Source organism: Salvelinus namaycush, chromosome 4 (assembly GCF_016432855.1).
Source record: "Salvelinus namaycush isolate Seneca chromosome 4, SaNama_1.0, whole genome shotgun sequence".
Classification (NCBI taxonomy): domain Eukaryota; kingdom Metazoa; phylum Chordata; class Actinopteri; order Salmoniformes; family Salmonidae; genus Salvelinus; species Salvelinus namaycush.
Window position 1 is genome coordinate 5,494,915 of NC_052310.1, and position 19,643 is coordinate 5,514,557.

The 19,643-nt window shown below is 43.8% G+C and overlaps 1 protein-coding gene across 3 annotated transcripts in view; it reads right to left on the reverse strand.

Moving 5' to 3' along the window:
- LOC120045414 (protein shisa-6-like) overlaps positions 1–19,643 on the reverse strand; it is a 124,143-nt gene that overhangs the window by 9,696 nt on the left and 94,804 nt on the right. For 2 of the 3 annotated variants that reach the window (XM_038990295.1, XM_038990294.1), the window contains 2 exons: positions 11,567–11,719; positions 1,040–1,143 (listed from right to left, as the gene is read on the reverse strand). In XM_038990295.1, coding sequence (XP_038846223.1) covers positions 1,040–1,143; positions 11,567–11,719 — 257 coding nt within the window. Of the gene's footprint in view, positions 1–1,039; positions 1,144–11,566; positions 11,720–14,658; positions 14,708–19,643 lie in introns of all 3 variants that reach the window. The other variant, XM_038990293.1, reaches the window with a different exon arrangement.

Below are 19,643 nucleotides of genomic sequence, written 5' to 3' on the forward strand. Positions count from 1 at the left end.
GTTTCCTTCTCCAATGTCGCAGCTTTTTCATCACTCATCTCTAGGCTTGCCTTCAACTCTTTTATATCTTTACTAACTAATTCAAGTATACCCAGTTTGTCATTTATTGATTTTAACAGATCGGTTTCGACCTTTACCATTGCCGGTGGTGAGAATATTAAATCATCCGTATCGGTTGAGGAGTCACGTTTTCGTTTTTGAATCGGTTCCCCTGTCTTACTCTCCGTCATGTTTGGGTGTTGCTTGTTTTCGTAATATTTGTCGATAAATGTCTCTAATCTTAGGATTTGTTTTGTGTTATTATCCAGATTGAAGGTTATCACCCACCAGATTATTTAGTGCTAATATTTTAGTCTAATTTAGCAGATATTTCGAATATTATGTTTTATCTTGAGGTGCTCTACATAACTTCCTTCAGTCCGCCATTACCTTTACGTTACCTTTACGTCCGCCGTCCTACGTACTCTAATCCTTTGTAATTACAGTAAAATACTGTATAAATAATTTTCTTGCGGTTTAATATTCACTTTTACTGTGTTTCCTTGCTCTGGCATCAAGTTAATGTAAGTATCTCAGTATTGTATTGGCACTATACAGAGATGGTCAGAGATTTATCATAGGATATCTAGTTGTAATTACAATTATTTTGAAGACCATTGTATCCCTAACTACAATAACATTGTCAGTAACGACTACAGATACATTTTATTTACTATGACTGTGATATGTTTTTTCTTTATCAACCTTGGTGGAATGCACTGACTGTAAGTTGCTAAGGACAAGGGCACCTGCTAAATGTCCAAAAATGTAAAAATGAAAACTTGCAAAGAACACTGGGTAATATGCCGCTGCGTGGGTAATTCCAGTAATATACTGGAAATTAGATTATTGTAACATTTTTGGGACTGTAACATGGATTAACATAAAATGTATTACCATAGCTGTACTGTAAAATACATTACAGTAACTTACTGGCCAATTGCTGCCAGTAAGTTACTGTACAATTTACAGGAAATGTTTTACAATGTAGATGCAGTACCTGTTCCTGGTTCATTTTAATGACGTGTAAGGGCAGGGTGCTTCTGGCTGCCAGGTCAGGGAGATGACGCTTGCGGGTGTAATAGTCGTCGACGTCTTTATCCGCTGTGGAGAGACAGCAAGACGAAAGACAGAAAATAGGTGGATTAGGAGAGAGAAAGAGGAAGGGAGAAGGTAAAGAGAGACTAGGAGGGAAAGAGAGAAAAATGAAAAACTAAGGAGAAGAATAGAGGGTCTGAAGGTTGCTCAGAGAATAGAGGGTCTGAAGGTGGCTCAGAGAATAGAGGGTCTGAAGGTGGCTCAGAGAATAGAGGGTCTGAAGGTTGCTCAGAGAATAGAGGGTCTGAAGGTTGCTCAGAGAACAGAGGGTCTTAAGGTTGCTCAGAGAACAGAGGGTCTGAAGGTTACTCAGAGAATAGAGGGTCTGAAGGTTGCTCAGAGAATAGAGGGTCTGAAGGTGGCTCAGAGAATAGAGGGTCTGAAGGTTGCTCAGAGAATAGAGGGTCTGAAGGTGGCTCAGAGAACAGAGGGTCTTAAGGTTGCTCAGAGAACAGAGGGTCTGAAGGTTGCTCAGAGAATAGAGGGGCTGAAGGTGGCTCAGAGAACAGAGGGACTGAAGGTGGCTCAGAGAATAGAGGGTCTGAAGGTTGCTCAGAGAATAGAGGGACTGAAGGTGGCTCAGAGAATAGAGGGACTGAAGGTTGCTCAGAGAATAGAGGGACTGAAGGTGGCTCAGAGAATAGAGGGACTGAAGGTGGCTCAGAGAATAGAGGGACTGAAGGTTGCTCAGAGAATAGAGGGTCTGAAGGTTGCTTAGAGAATAGAGGGTCTGAAGGTTGCTCAGAGAATAGAGGGGCTGAAGGTGGCTCAGAGAACAGAGGGACTGAAGGTGGCTCAGAGAATAGAGGGTCTGAAGGTTGCTCAGAGAATAGAGGGACTGAAGGTGGCTCAGAGAATAGAGGGACTGAAGGTTGCTCAGAGAATAGAGGGACTGAAGGTGGCTCAGAGAATAGAGGGACTGAAGGTGGCTCAGAGAATAGAGGGACTGAAGGTTGCTCAGAGAATAGAGGGTCTGAAGGTTGCTTAGAGAATAGAGGGTCTGAAGGTTGCTCAGAGAATAGAGGGACTGAAGGTTGCTTAGAGAATAGAGGGTCTGAAGGTTGCTTAGAGAATAGAGGGTCTGAAGGTGGCTCAGAGAACAGAGGGACTGAAGGTGGCTCAGAGAATAGAGGGTCTGAAGGTTGCTTAGAGAATAGAGGGTCTGAAGGTTGCTCAGAGAACAGAGGGTCTGAAGGTGGCTCAGAGAATAGAGGGTCTGAAGGTGGCTCAGAGAATAGAGGGTCTGAAGGTTGCTCAGAGAATAGAGGGTCTGAAGGTTGCTCAGAGAATAGAGGGTCTGAAGGTGGCTCAGAGAATAGAGGGTCTGAAGGTTGCTCAGAGAATAGAGGGTCTGAAGGTTGCTCAGAGAATAGAGGGTCTGAAGGTGGCTCAGAGAATAGAGGGTCTGAAGGTGGCTCAGAGAACAGAGGGTCTGAAGGTGGCTCAGAGAATAGAGGGTCTGAAGGTTGCTCAGAGAATAGAGGGTCTGAAGGTTGCTCAGAGAATAGAGGGTCTGAAGGTTGCTCAGAGAATAGAGGGTCTGAAGGTGGCTCAGAGAACAGAGGGACTGAAGGTGGCTCAGAGAATAGAGGGTCTGAAGGTTGCTCAGAGAACAGAGAGTCTGAAGGTGGCTCAGAGAATAGAGGGTCTGAAGGTTTCTCAGAGAATAGAGGGACTGAAGGTTGCTCAGAGAATAGAGGGTCTGAAGGTGGCTCAGAGAATAGAGGGTCTGAAGGTTGCTCAGAGAATAGAGGGACTGAAGGTTGCTCAGAGAATAGAGGGTCTGAAGGTGGCTCAGAGAATAGAGGGTCTGAAGGTTGCTCAGAGAATAGAGGGACTGAAGGTGGCTCAGAGAATAGAGGGACTGAAGGTGGCTCAGAGAATAGAGGGACTGAAGGTGGCTCAGAGAATAGAGGGACTGAAGGTGGCTCAGAGAATAGAGGGACTGAAGGTTGCTCAGAGAATAGAGGGACTGAAGGTTGCTCAGAGAATAGAGGGTCTGAAGGTTGCTCAGAGAATAGAGGGTCTGAAGGTGGCTCAGAGAATAGAGGGTCTGAAGGTTGCTCAGAGAATAGAGGGTCTGAAGGTGGCTCAGAGAATAGAGGGTCTGAAGGTGGCTCAGAGAATAGAGGGTCTGAAGGTGGCTCAGAGAATAGAGGGTCTGAAGGTGGCTCAGAGAATAGAGGGTCTGAAGGTGGCTCAGAGAATAGAGGGTCTGAAGGTGGCTCAGAGAATAGAGGGTCTGAAGGTTGCTCAGAGAATAGAGGGTCTGAAGGTTTCTCAGAGAATAGAGGGTCTGAAGGTTGCTCAGAGAATAGAGGATCTGAAGGTTGCTCAGAGAATAGAGGGTCTGAAGGTGGCTCAGAGAACAGAGGGTCTGAAGGTGGCTCAGAGAATAGAGGGTCTGAAGGTTGCTCAGAGAATAGAGGGTCTGAAGGTTGCTCAGAGAATAGAGGGACTGAAGAGTCAGAGGATATTAAATGTGGTGTACAACCTTTCTAGAATCCCGGCCCCATCTGTGATTCTACCAGTGTTTCTGGCTGAGGGCATGAACTTTCCAAAGGTTGTATAAAAGTCTGTAAACAAAAAGTGTCATACAGCATGCACCAGACAGAAATGTCATACACAAAGACCATTGAAACGTCGAAGGATGACATTCATGTGAAAATCATTTTAAATGACAGCAAAAGTTCTTAAGATGAAAATGCTGCATGTTCATATATTATCAAACATAACATGGATAGTGGTTGTGTACAAGAACAGGTCAGGAAACACACTACATGACCAAAGGTATGTGGACACCTATAACTGCCTCAACTCTTCTGGGAAGGCTTTTCACTAGATGTTGGAACATTGCTGCGCAGGCCAGTCAAGTTCTTCCACACTGACTGATCTCAACAAACCATTACTGTATGGACCTCGCTTTGTGCACGGGGGCATTGTGATGTTGAAACAGGAAAGGGCTTTCCCCAAACTGTTGCCACAAAGTTAGAAGCACAGAATCGTCTAGAATGTAATTGTAAGATAACGCGTTTCCACTGTTCAAGAAGTGGTACAACACGCTTTACAGCCGACGCTTGGCATTGCGCATGGTGATTTTAGGCTTGTGTGTGGCTGCTCGGCCATGGAAACCCATTTCATGAAGCTCCTGATGAACAGTTCTTGTGCTGACGTTGCTTCCAGAGGCAGTTTGGAACTCGGTAGTGAGTCTTGCAACCGAGGACAGACGATTTTTACGTGCTACGCACCTCAGCACAGTCCCGTTCTGTGAGCTTGTGTGGGCCTACCACTTCGCGGCTGAGCCGTTGTTGCTCCAAGACCTTTCCACTTAACAATAACAGCACTTACAGTTCACCGGGGCAGAAATGTGACGAACTGACTTGTTGGAAAGGTGGCATCCTATGACTGTGCCACATTGAAAGTCACAGAGCTTTTCAGTAAGGCCATTCTACTGCCAATGTTTGTGTATGGAGATTGCATGGCTGTGTGCTTGATTTTATACACCTGTCAACAACTTTTGGGGCTGAAATAGCCGAATCAACTAATTTGAAGGGGTGTCCACATACTTCTGCATATATAGTGCATGTTCATGCCTCCAGATTGTCTTGGAAGGATGTGTGATATTACACCCTCACACCATGTATGTATTATACAGCAGACTCACTGGGAACCATGCATCAATCATTAGTCATGCGTAGAGATTCGACATAGTCACACATACACACACAAGCACGTGCGCTACACGCACAGACACACAAACACACACACACACACACACACTAAGTAAAGCTGCGGCATAAAAATTTCAAAAATAGACATTTTTTAAAGTTCACCCCCATAAAGACATAATGAGAGATGTCACTGGACAGTTGATGTCCTTGGACAGTTGACGTCTCTATTCTTTCTCACTTTGTCTTTTGAATGTTTTACTGCTAAAGTGAGACGGAGGTGAACGTTAATAGCAGTCATCCGTTATTAATAGATTTATGACAAAAGACGTCTCCACTTTACACAGAACCCAGAAAGAGAACACCAAGCCGTGTCAGTTACAATATGGTCACAACAACAAAGAATCTCAGGCTGATCACTAGCTACACACAAACGTCAATTATGACAGGGCGCTCAAAGATTTAGCTAAGGTACATTACCTGATGAATAATGAAAATACATGTGTATGGGTTTTAACTGGCATGAGAATAATCACAATGAATCGGTTAAATATAAATCTCATTAATGAATGAGTCAATAAAAGTAAGTCTTCATTCTGAAGCAGTTATTTTTTTGAAAAATTTAGAAAAAGGCATGGCCAATTCAGGCTGAAAAATCTTTTGAAAAAAGGAATGAATAAATTACTTTTGATACGTACTGTGTGTAAAAACACTGTGTGTTGCACTTTGAATGTATACATCAATTTACATTCGTAAGTAGAAGCTGAGATTTTCCTTTTTCATTATACCATTAAGCCTCGGACTTTATCCTACATGATCTTTCAGTAGAAAGACACTAGCTGACTAACAAAGAGAACTCCATGGTGCCTTTTGGATATTTGCTGCTGTAAATGATTTGCTTTGGAAGCAGATAAAGATAGCTAGACCGGCTGGCATCGGCTGAGGACAGTTTTAAATTTCAACATAGCGGCAGAGATTATTCTACGGCTTTCACTGGACTGGATTATGGGCCTCGACCATAGTCGCGAGAAGTAGGAGTCCTGATCACTCCCTGATCAATTGAAATCAACAAAAAAAGTGTATTATATAAAACTTTCCAGGATAACAACAACAACGTTCACCATGCCAACACACATTGAGACATTTCCCAAGCAATGACATTTTCCAAGCAATGACATAGCATGTTCCAATCAATATGCAGACACATTTCTGTTAGATTCACACTGTAGAACATTGTTTGATTGATTACACCCTTCCACATATGTGATTCGTTTCAGGAAACTAGGCGTATGTCGCACGTCACTACTTCACAGGAGAGCCATTTGAACGTAAACATTTATCTTTATCAAAATTCGTTTTTTTGGCATAAATGCCTGCTGGAATATGTAAACTTTCATGTGCCTTCATAACAAACTCGTATTCCAACCATGAAAATGAATACAATTGTTTTGCTACTGTTCTCAACAACATTGCTGCCCTGAATTTAACAGGCGCTCAATTTAATAGCGCTATTTATTAACAGGCGCTATTGTCCTACTGACAGATCAGTTGGAAAAAGTGATGGGCTACTTTCTACACACGCCACGGTCAGTGTGAACTGGAGTACCTTGACACAACGCTGGCCGAACAAGATGTAGCTACAAACAAAATGAAGTTAACCTGTTTGGGCTGCAGGGGCAGTATTGAGTAGCCAGATAAAAGGTGCCCATTTCAAACGGCCTCGTACTCAATTCTTGCTCGTACAATATGCATATTATTATTACTATTAGATAGAAAACACTCTCTAGTTTCTAAAACCGTTTGAATTATATCTGTGAGTAAAACAGAACACATTTGGCACAAACTTCCTGACCAGGAAGTGGAAAGTCTGAAAACTATGCTCTGTTCTAGGTCCTGCCTATAAATGGGCATGATACGTATTAGTATACATGCATGTCATACACCTTCCCCTAGATGTCAAGAGGCAGTGAGAGAAGAAATGGAGTGTTTATCTTGGTCTGAGGTGGAATAAATCCTCTTGGAATGACGTGTCACCCATTTCCTGTTTTCAGGAAGGCGCGAGAAGGAACCGGGGATTGCCTTCTGAAAAGCTGTCGTTATAGGCGACTACTATCTCCGGCTTTGATTTTATTTGATACATGTGACAATTTCATCGTAAAGTATGTTTTTTCAATATAGTTTTATTAGATTATTGAAATTTATTCGGGACGTTAGGCGTGTTGCGTTGTGTGCCTTTGTTCAGGAAGGAGAGCTTCGCGCCACTTGGCTAGTGCGCTTGCTAATTCAAGAGGGAAAAAGGACGTTCTAAATCCAAACAACGATTGTTCTTGACAAAGGACCTCTTGTACAACATTCTGATGGAAGCTCATCAAAAGTAGGACCCGTTTTATGATGCTATTTCATATATCTGTCGAACTGTGTACTATTAGTTTTGCGCCCAGGTTTTGGGCACTCGCTCGCCATAACGTAAGCCTTATGTCGTAATGAAGTTATTTTTAGAATTCTAACACGGCGATTGCATTAAGAACTAGTGTATCTATCATTTCCTATACAACATGTATTTTTTTGTTATGTTTATGAATAGTCATTTGGTCAGAATATGTGTCAGAAAAAGTGTCAGAAAAATATCCGGACGTTGTGGGAAAAATATGCTACTTTAGCACAATGTATAACCACTGATTTCGGCTCTAAATATGCACATTTTCGAACAAAACATAAGTGTATGTATAACCTGATGTTATAGGACTGTCATCTGATGAAGCTTATCAAGGTTAGTCAAAAATTATATATCTTTTGCTGGTTTGTTACGATCGCTAACCTTTGCTACTGGGGAATGGCTTGTGTTTCTAGCTATTGTGGTAAGCTAATATAACGCTATATTGTGTTTTCGCTGTAAAACACTTAATAAATCGGAAATATTGGCTGGAATCACAAGATGCCTGTCTTTCATTTGCTGTACACTATGTATTTTTCAGAAATGTTTTATGATGAGTATTTAGGTATTTGACGTTGGTGTCTGTAATTATTATGGCTGCTTTCGGTGCAATTTCTGATTGTAGCTGCAATGTAAACTATGATTTATACCTGAAATATGCAAATTTTTCGAACAAAACATAGATTTATTGAATAACATGTTATAAGACTGTCATCTGATGAAGTTGTTTGTTGGTTAGTTTGGTTGGTTCTTGGTTAGTTAGGTTGGCTTTGTGCATGCTACCTGTGCTGTGAAAAATGTCTGTCCTTTTTTGTATTTGGTGGTGAGCTAACATAAATATACGTGCTGTTTTCGCTGTAAAACATTTTAAAAATCGGACATGTTGGCTGGATTCACAAGATGTGTACCTTTCATTTGCTGTATTGGACTTGTTAATGTGTGAAAGTTAAATATTTCTAAAACATATATTTTGAATTTCGCGCCCTGCACTTGAAGTGGCTGTTGTCATATTGTGGCCGGCCTCGGGCTTGCAGCCAGAAGAAGTTAAAGGGTTCTAGTCTGCCGTGAAGCGTTCATCCATGTATACGGGTAAGAATGTAGCTACATTTTCAGATATAACTTTCTAATTTTGTCAGAAAGTTGTTTTTGTTGCAAGTTAAAGCATTGTATTTCTTGTACATGTCTAGACAATAGTGACCCATCCTCTGTCTGTGAAGGGTGGTTATATCAGTTCCTTCACATGACCCACCAATTTAGACAAGTGTGTCGGGTAAGCATCATCTAATAATGTTAAAATATGAATAAAATACTTTTTATCTGGACACTTTCTGTTTTTGATATTACCTCTATGCAAGTAACCACATCACTGTACCGTTTACACCTTCTGTATCCTGAGCATGTGACAAATAAACTTGGATTTTATTTGATATAGTGTGTGTTTACCACATGGCCTCACATGTGAATTCTTAAAGAGATGGGTGGAACTAAGGCTTAAGAGGCTGTGAACCGTTTACACTGAATGGGTGTAGACAAAGAATAGCTCTCCAGTAGGTACCAAAACATTCCAGGGCCATTGTCTCAAAGTGAGGTTACAAGTTTATCAACTTTCAAAGCAGAATTACTTTCCCGTTGTTCCTCAACTGTAGTGTATGATGTACCATTTTGTAGCTCTGAGTCTCTACTTTTATCTAATGTAAAAAACACAATTTCAAATTTTGCTTCATAAGACCGATTCGAGGCGGTCGGTTACATATGTGGATCACAAGTAGACAATAACGAGAGCCACCTGAGACAGGACCAGTATAATGATGGTGATCCACTCTAGAGATGGCTGATGAGATCAGGATAATGATGGTGACCCACTCTAGAGATGGCTGATGGGATCAGTATAATGATGGTGACCCACTCTAGAGATGGCTGACAGGATCAGTATAATTATGGTGACCCACTCTAGAGATGGCTGATGAGATCAGTATAATGATGGTGACCCACTCTAGAGATGGCTGATGGGATCAGTATAATGATGGTGACCCACTCTAGAGATGGCTGATGGGATCAGGATAATGATGGTGACCCACTCTAGAGATGGCTGATGGGATCAGTATAATGATGGTGACCCACTCTAGAGATGGCTGACAGGATCAGTATAATGATGGTGACCCACTCTAGAGATGGCTGACAGGATCAGTATAATGATGGTGACCCACTCTAGAGATGGCTGATGGGACCAGTATAATGATGGTGACCCACTCTAGAGATGGCTGACAGGATCAGTATAATTATGGTGACCCACTCTAGAGATGGCTGACAGGATCAGTATAATGATGGTGACCCACTCTAGAGATGGCTGATGAGATCAGTATAATGATGGTGACCCACTCTAGAGATGGCTGACAGGATCAGTATAATGATGGTGACCCACTCTAGAGATGGCTGACAGGATCAGTATAATGATGGTGACCCACTCTAGAGATGGCTGACAGGATCAGTATAATGATGGTGACCCACTCTAGAGATGGCTGATGGGACCAGTATAATGATGGTGACCCACTCTAGAGATGGCTGACAGGATCAGTATAATTATGGTGACCCACTCTAGAGATGGCTGATGAGATCAGTATAATGATGGTGACCCACTCTAGAGATGGCTGATGGGACCAGTATAATGATGGTGACCCACTCTAGAGATGGCTGACAGGATCAGTATAATGATGGTGACCCACTCTAGAGATGGCTGATGGGATCAGTATAATTATGGTAACCCACTCTAGAGATGGCTGACAGGATCAGTATAATGATGGTGACCCACTCTAGAGATGGCTGATGGGATCAGTATAATGATGGTGACCCACTCTAGAGATGGCTGATGGGATCAGTATAATGATGGTGACCCACTCTAGAGATGGCTGACAGGATCAGTATAATGATGGTGACCCACTCTAGAGATGGCTGACAGGATCAGTATAATGATGGTGACCCACTCTAGAGATGGCTGATGGGATCAGTATAATGATGGTGACCCACTCTAGAGATGGCTGATGGGATCAGTATAATGATGGTGACCCACTCTAGAGATGGCTGACAGGATCAGTATAATGATGGTGACCCACTCTAGAGATGGCTGACAGGATCAGTATAATGATGGTGACCCACTCTAGAGATGGCTGACGGGACCAGTATAATGATGGTGACCCACTCTAGAGATGGCTGATGGGATCAGTATAATGATGGTGACCCACTCTAGAGATGGCTGATGGGATCAGTATAATGATGGTGACCCACTCTAGAGATGGCTGATGGGACCAGTACAATGATGGTGACCCACTCTAGAGATGGCTGATGGGATCGGTTGTAGACTCAGATCCTTTACTTTGTTAAACATTTAGTAAAACACCATGTGAGCTCGGTAGGTGTTTTTGACTGAATAGGTCTTTGTGTGTGTGTGTGTGTGTGTGTGTGTGTGTGTGTGTGTGTGTGTGTGTGTGTGTGTGTGTGTGTGTGTGTGTGTGTGTGTGTGTGTGTGTGTGTGTGTGTGTGTGTGTGTGTGTGTGTGTGTGTGTGTGTGTGCTGTATGTTGACTGAATAAAAATCCCCTACAGGAGTTTTAGTAGCACCGACTTTGAGTTGTAGCCTGCACCATAGATTCATATCCCTCCCTTTGTTCCCGTGCCAACAGTGAAATATAGGACAGCCATGATGCGATTACACAAGCCTTAAGGAATATTTGCATTACACTTCTGGAATATGATGACATGAGACCTCGTTGGGCTGCAGAAGCCAGCGTAGGACACTGAATCAATACAGAATGGCTGCTAGAGCACAGATCAGAGCGTAATGCAGTTAAATCCTCTAAAAGAAATGGTGGCTGATGCTATTGCTGCTTCTCTCTAGATAAATCTTTAAGGGGAGACGGTGAGCGTGTGGTGTATATGGTTTTCAAGAAGCAGTGACTTGTCGGACGTTACGGAGGAGAGTGGATGACATGTCATTTTTTATTTTCTGTGGCCTCTCATTCAGACACTGTTTATGCCTTCAAGAGTCAGTGCTTTCTGGAAAGGTAGTGAACGCTGGTGCACTTCTCATGAATAGTATGACCCTTTCAGGAGAAAGTATCCTATCGCTGCATCTTTAGGGGCATATGGTATAATCCCTTTTGAACGTTTGCCAGTCGAGAAACGAGCCGAGTAACGAATGCAGAGTTTTAACATGACAGAACAGGCCGTAACTTATTCAGTATAATTGTTAACATGCAGGACATTAAAAAGAGCCAGTGGCAGCTCTGTCAGCATTACTGCTAATGGTGAACTGTGCTGTGGTCGGGACCTACTCAGTCTCTTGAGGGAGGAGTATCTGTTGAGGTCGGCCTTGACGGCGGCCTCGTAGGTGGGCGGTAGGTGGGACAGGCTCTGGAAGGAGCGCGAGGAGGACAGGTCGTATGGCTCCGTCTGTGAGGTCAGGATGCCACTCATCCTAGTGTTCTCTGGGGAGACACAGCAAAACAAACAAGAGGGAAAATGTTTTCCTAAAAAAATATACGGCGTCAGACCAAAGGCAACGATGGTAGAGCACGCCTGCTGAGGAAGGGTGGAGGGAGGTACGATAGGAAGGGGAGGTGGTCATCTGACAGGAAGTTGTTTAGGGAGTGTTTGGTAGAGTCTGGGAGGTGGGGGGGGTGAGGTGAAAGTAGGATATGGGCTAGGGGATGTGGGTTAAGAGGCACTTTGGGAGCATTTGACACTGTCTGGTACAGTAGGTAAAGGGTGTGACAGGGGAGGTGACAACGGCCCCAAAACAACACCAGACCAAACAACAGATGTCTGCTTCACAGTGACCCTGACTGTGACAGTTTGTGTGCTGTCATTTGAGGAGTGGTGGGGGAGTGGTATGGGGAGAGGACTAGGACAGGGCAGCGACACGCTTGTCTGACTGATATAATGTGATGCCAGAGAGAGAGAGCGATGGGAAAACTGGGACTGTGGACCTTTCTCTTCATCTTTCTCCATCTTCACCATTTTTTTTTCTCAAACTCCCCTCTCTTCAGTTTCTCCCTCTTTCTCTCTCTCCCACTTCTCTCTCTCCTTCTCTCTCCTATCTCCTGCTCCCTCCCCCTCTCTGACCCCTCTATCTATCCCTCCCTCTCTTTTCTCTCCATCCCTCCCTGTCTCTCTCTCTCTCTCTCCCCCGTGGGCTGTGAGTCTGTCATGCAGAGCAGCAGAGAAGTGGGCAGCAGGGTGCGGCTCATATCCAGGCTCCAGTGGCCAGATAAAGTGAGGGAGGAGAGAGGGATGAGGAAAAAAAGAGGAGAGGGAGACAGAATGAGAAGATATAGAGGGAAGGAGAGAAGGGGATGGTGGGTAGGAGAGAGGGAAGGAGGGAAAGCAAAAAGAGAGAGAAATAGTCAAGAGGGTGGAATAAAGAGAGAGATGAAGAGAGAGAGAGCGAGAGGGACATAAAAAGGCCAGATGGGAGGAGTTTTGGGAGGGCAACACTGTCCATACTCTCTCAACACAGGGAAAATAGACAATGTGACATGCTGTTAGCTACCTCCAGAATCAGAAACACACTGCTGAATCACCAGGCACATTACGACCACACCACACACTAGGTGGACTGGGGAAGGTACAACGGCTGAAGGGTGGGCGAGTGTGAGGAAGGGTGTGTTTGAATGGAAGGGTGTGTTTGAATGCGAGTACAATTATGTTGATTTATGTGTGAATAAGACTATGTGTGTATAAGTGCGTGTGTGTGTATGTGACTTACCACGTCTCAATGATCGGTGAGCTACCCCACCCAAGTGAAAAACAACAGACAGTTCAGAAACATGCTGATGGTGTGAAACAGCATTCTGACCAAACCCAGCCAACACACTCCTAGCCAACACACACCCAACCAATACACACCCCACCAACACAAACCCAGCCAACACACACCCCACCAACACCCAGACAACACAAACCCAGCCAACACACACCCCACCAACACCCAGACAACACAAACCCAGCCAACACACACCCCACCAACAACCAGACAACACACACCCCACCAACACCCAGACAACACAAACCCAGCCAACACACACCCCACCAACAACCAGACAACACACACCCCACCAACACAAACCCAGCCAACACACACCCCACCAACACCCAGACAACACAAACCCAGCCAACACACACCCCACCAACAACCAGACAACACATTTCTCATTCATTACCATAAGTCCAGGTAAACACTAATGATGTCTATAACTTGTATGTATTTGGAACAGACCAATTATCTAATGTGCCTTTAAATACAGTTATAATGCACCTTATGAATGAATACGTTTTTTTTTTATCCCCTCTTTGATTGACAAAAAGCCAGTGGTTGCTTCACTCATGGAGGACAACACAGGTTGCAGTGTATCTAAGCAACACAGCACATTGGTACAACAAGCCCTTTTTATGTGGCTGGTGATTGAAGTGTGTGCGTTTGATGTGTTTTGACGGAATTGATTTCTATTGTTTCCCATAGATTTCATAGGGATTTCTTCATGGATCACACATTGAATTGTCACACACGAGGAGATGTGTTGCGACTACAGAATCTCCTTCAAACCCAGCGGAAGTCCTAGAGGGGAGAGGCTTCCACGCAGGGTTGAGCCAACACTGAACATCAGCATACAAGCCAAAGAGGCCAATCCAATGTTAAACAAATACAAAGGCAGTGGATTATCTCTCCTTTTCTTTCTTCTTTGTCCTCTTCTCACCCTTTGTCCTTGTGAAACCAGCTTCCTTATATCTCTCCATCAGCCCCTAAACCCGGCTCTTGTGAATGAATAGAGACAATTGGTAGCAGAAAATCCCTAAAATTCCATTTGTAATGAAACCGGGGCTGATATCCTCAGCGAGAGCAGAAGGTTAGAATAGAATCGTATAATGACAGGGTCAATCATCCCAGGAGGAACGTGTTTCTGTGGTAGAACCATACAGCCATGATGCCCTGACCTTAACAGGATGCTAGCTTGATGTCCCGCCAATCAGAGGCTAGGCCGAGGTTAAATGGCTTTTCATTCGCTATGTTTAAAGGAATACATGGTCATAGCTATGAAATGTAACACTTCTATGATTCTATTGTTAATGAAAGAAATATAGATATAAGAGAATGGATGTGGAAAGATCAATGAGCAGGCTGGTATCATTAGTAGCATACTGTACAGTATATTAGTGTCAAAGAGTGTTTTAAAAGTGAATTCCCAAAACCAGGGCTTCGTTTTTCAGGAGAATGGCCATTCGTCTTTGTACAAATATCTCGGTGGCTCTGTTTTCAATATCCACACTAAGTAACGTACTGGGCATGAATTCTCTGTAGTAGCCTATCCTGCAGTGGATACTGTAACATAACCCTGTGTCTGGATGCAATGCTGTTAGCTGTCCTTACCATTATGGGTGCGTGTTGGGCTACCTAGAACCATATGGTTGTAGTTGTGCTGGTGGGTACCTGTGAAAACAGCAATGGAGACGATCATTCAACGTGATAAGCATATCAGATATTGTATCTGATCAAAAGTAATGACATGGTTTATTACAAGGGGAGATCTAGTGGCGACATCATTAAAGGGATACAAGGGGAGATCTAGTGGCGGCATCATTAAAGGGATTCAAGGGGAGATCTAGTGGCAACATCATTAAAGGGATACAAGGGGAGATCTAGTGGCGACATCATTAAAGGGATACAAGGGGAGATCTAGTGGCGGCATCATTAAAGGGATACAAGGGGAGATCTAGTGGCGACATCATTAAAGGGATACAAGGGGAGATCTAGTGGCGACATCATTAAAGGGATACAAGGGGAGATCTAGTGGCGACATCATTAAAGGGATACAAGGGGAGATCTAGTGGCGGCATCATTAAAGGGATACAAGGGGAGATCTAGTGGCAACATCATTAAAGGGATACAAGGGGAGATCTAGTGGCGGCATCATTAAAGGGATTCAAGGGGAGATCTAGTGGCGGCATCATTAAAGGGATACAAGGGGAGATCTAGTGGTGACATCATTAAAGGGATACAAGGGGAGATCTAGTGGTGACATCATTAAAGGGATTCAAGGGGAGATCTAGTGGCGGCATCATTAAAGGGATACAAGGGGAGATCTAGTGGCGGCATCATTAAAGGGATACAAGGGGAGATCTAGTGGCGGCATCATTAAAGGTTTGGTTCACCCTAAAATGAACGTTTGTCAGATGTTTCCGTACCTCAAAAGTGGTCTTTAAATTAAATCAAGCTGAGTTCATTTTCAATGCTATCTGTTATGTTGATCCAGACTTATAAATTTAAGCGTGATCTACAGGCTTCAACCCCAAATGAATAAGAAAGATTAGCACCATGAAAGACCACTTTTTTCGGGGTAATAAAAAACAACTGACAAACGTATATATTCAGATGTAGAGAATCCCTTTAACGCCCTCTATCCAAGGACACGGATAGAATGATTGACAGAAGATGGAGACAAAAACGGTAATGAGATAAAAAGAGAGGAAGGATGAAGAATGGGGAAGGATGAAGAGATGGAGACTCCTCAGTCCCGTCGTAATCTAGCCGTTAACCTGTAAAAAGAAATTGCACATTGACATGCAATATTCACACACACACTGACATGTAATATTCACACACACACTGACATGTAATATTCACACACACACTGACATGTAATATTCACACACACACTGACATGTAATATTCACACACACACTGACATGTAATATTCACACACACACTGACATGTAATATTCACACACACACTGACATGTAATATTCACATACACACTGACATGGGAGATGAATGCCCTTGTTCTTTAAAATAAATTGCATTATCTGAAAAAAAGAGGCCATAATAAAATAATCATGTATCTGAACATGAACAAAATCCCATTTAAGATTGACAATTTGTTTGTGATTTTCTAACCCTTGGAATCAGACATTTGGGGATGAAAGTGAAGGTGATTCTGCTTGGTGACCATGTGACCCCTTTAATGAGTCAGGTGATGAAAGGCAGCTATTCTGAGTTCTCTCTCTCTGTGTGTTTGTGTGTGTGTGTGTGTGTGTGTGTGTGTGTGTGTGTGTGTGTGTGTGCGTGTGCGTGTGCGTGTGCGTGTGCGTGTGCGTGTGCGTGTGCGTGTGTGTGTGTGTGTGTGATCCAGGTGAAAAAGCAATGATAGATAGATTGAACACCAGATGCAGAGTGCCGTTGTGACACGTTGACTTGGCTGTGTGCTTTTGTGCCTGTTTCAAAAGTCCAGAGTCCACTGCTGTAACACTCCATTTAAATCTTTCATAGAGCTGAGACATTTATTTTAGAAGATGGAATGTGTCATCAGAGTACATGCGCTGTGGGTGTGTACAGATGTAGAATCTTAATTTGAGCCAGTAAAATAAAAAATGCATCAACAAGAAAAGTGAAAATTATTATGTGGATTATAATTAATTGATACATTTTTCCTTAGGACAAATCAAGTGGAAAAGTGGAAATTATAAACTTTATAAACCTTTTTAAAACTCAAATACACTACAAGTTTGCATGTCCTGCAGTACAGGCAAACGATTAGCAACAAAAGAGTGATCAAATTAAGATCATACATCTGTATGACCGTATTTTATTTCTATAAAGTATAGCTTGACAGTTGACATCAGAGTTTGGTTTCTGGAGAGAGAGAATGTTTGTGAAAAAGTCACAGACGTGAGGGCAGGGTCACAGACGTGAGGGCAGGGTCACAGACGTGAGGGCAGGGTCACAGACGTGAGGGCAGGGTCACAGACGTGAGGGCAGGGTTTTCTGAATATATGAATGTGCTTAATGTTCTTGGATATTATCAAACACAGAAACAGATGCCAGGCGTGATTTCTACTGTAATGATATTGTTCTCTAGCTGTAAAACCAAAACACTTTCCAGTCACTCGTTGTAGTTAATCCACACACAGGACTGACACCCCAATCACACCTTTAACTTCAGGCTTGGCCCCACACTGTCAGTGCCCAGAGAGAGAAAGCTTTGAGACCTCCATAGAGAAATAGATAGAGACAGTACTGTAGAGAGCCCCATAGACAGACAGAGAGGAGTCCTGCTGAGCTGAGAGCCCCTGCACTGGTCGTTCATTGATCCCACTGTAATCAGGTGACCAATTAGCTGTGTTGGAGAGAGACAACACATGAGCATGCATGCGCACACACACACACACACACACACACACACACACACACACACACACACACACACACACACACACACACACACACACACACACACACACACACACACACACACACACACACACACACACCACCCCTGGAGCCCAGAGGCTGGATATCAGGCTTGAACATCCAGTGCTCTGTCATCCGTTTCGGGCCTATGGCACAAACTCCTCTCTGGAGGAGCTCCAGAAATGGGTTTGTTATTGACCAGGAGGAGGAGGAGGAGGAAGAGGAGGGGGAGGACAGGGTGGGAAGTGATGGATGTATTGACATAAGATCCCTATCGTTGGTGTAGAGTGAGTGAGAGTGGAGGGTATATGATCTAGTTGCTGACTGAACTAGTTGGATAGGGGATAGATTAACCTGACGTAGCTGGATAGGGGTTAAGTTAACCTGACGTAGCTGGATAGGGGTTAGGTTAACCTGGCGTAGCTGGATAGGGGTTAAGTTAACCTGACGTAGCTGGATAGGGGTTAGGTTAACCTGACGTAGCTGGATAGGGGTTAGGTTAACCTGACGTAGCTGGATAGGGGTTAAGTTAACCTGACGTAGCTGGATAGGGGTTAGGTTAACCTGACGTAGCTGGATAAGGGATAGATTAACCTGACGTAGCTGGATAGGGGATAGGTTAACCTGACGTAGCTGGATAGGGGATAGATTAAACTGACGTAGCTGGATAAGGGATAGGTTATTAACCTGACGTAGCTGGATAGGGGACAGGTTAACCTGACGTAGCTGGATAAGGGATAGATTAACCTGACGTAGCTGGATAAGGGATAGATTAACCTGACGTAGCTGGATAAGGGATAGATTAACCTGATGTAGCTGGATAAGGGATAGATTAACCTGACGTAGCTGGATAAGGGATAGATTAACCTGACGTAGCTGGATAAGGGATAGATTAACCTGACGTAGCTGGATAAGGGATAGATTAACCTGACGTAGCTGGATAAGGGATAGGTTAACCTGACGTAGCTGGATAGGGGATAGGTTAACCTGACGTAGCTGGATAGGGGATAGGTTAACCTGACGTAGCTGGATAGGGGTTAAGTTAACCTGACGTAGCTGGATAGGGGTTAGGTTAACCTGACGTAGCTGGATAGGGGTTAGGTTAACCTGACGTAGCTGAATAGGGGTTAAGTTAACCTGACGTAGCTGGATAGGGGTTAAGTTAACCTGACGTAGCTGGATAGGGGTTAAGTTAACCTGACGTAGCTGGATAGGGGTTAAGTTAACCTGACGTAGCTGGATAAGGGATAGATTAACCTGACGTAGCTGGATAAGGGATAGGTTAACCTGACGTAGCTGGATAGGGGATAGGTTAACCTGACGTAGCTGGATAGGGGTTAAGTTAACCTGACGTAGCTGGATAGGGGATAGGTTAACCTGACGTAGCTGGATAGGGGTTAAGTTAACCTGACGTAGCTGGATAGGGGTTAGGTTAACCTGACGTAGCTGGATAGGGGTTAGGTTAACCTGACGTAGCTGAATAGGGGTTAAGTTAACCTGACGTAGCTGGATAGGGGTTAAGTTAACCTGACGTAGCTGGATAGGGGTTAAGTTAACCTGACGTAGCTGGATAGGGGTTAAGTTAACCTGACGTAGCTGGATAAGGGATAGATTAACCTGACGTAGCTGGATAAGGGATAGGTTAACCTGACGTAGCTGGATAGGGATAGGTTAACCTGACGTAGCTGGATAGGGGATAAGTTAACCTGACGTAGCTGGATAAGGGATAGATTAACCTGACGTAGCTGGATAAGGGATAGGTTAACCTGACATAGCTGGATAGGGATAGGTTAACCTGACGTAGCTGGATAAGGGATAGATTAACCTGACGTAGCTGGATAAGGGATAGGTTAACCTGACATAGCTGGATAGGGGATAGGTTAACCTGACGTAGCTGGATAGGGGTATAGGTTAACCTGACGTAGCTGGATAGGGGTTAGGTTAACCTGACGTAGCTGGATAAGGGATAGATTAACCTGACGTAGCTGGATAGGGGATAGGTTAACCTGACGTAGCTGGATAGGGGATAGATTAACCTGACGTAGCTGGATAGGGGATAGGTTATTAACCTGACGTAGCTGGATAGGGGATAGGTTAACCTGACGTAGCTGGATAGGGGATAGGTTAACCTGACGTAGCTGGATAGGGGTATAGGTTAACCTGACGT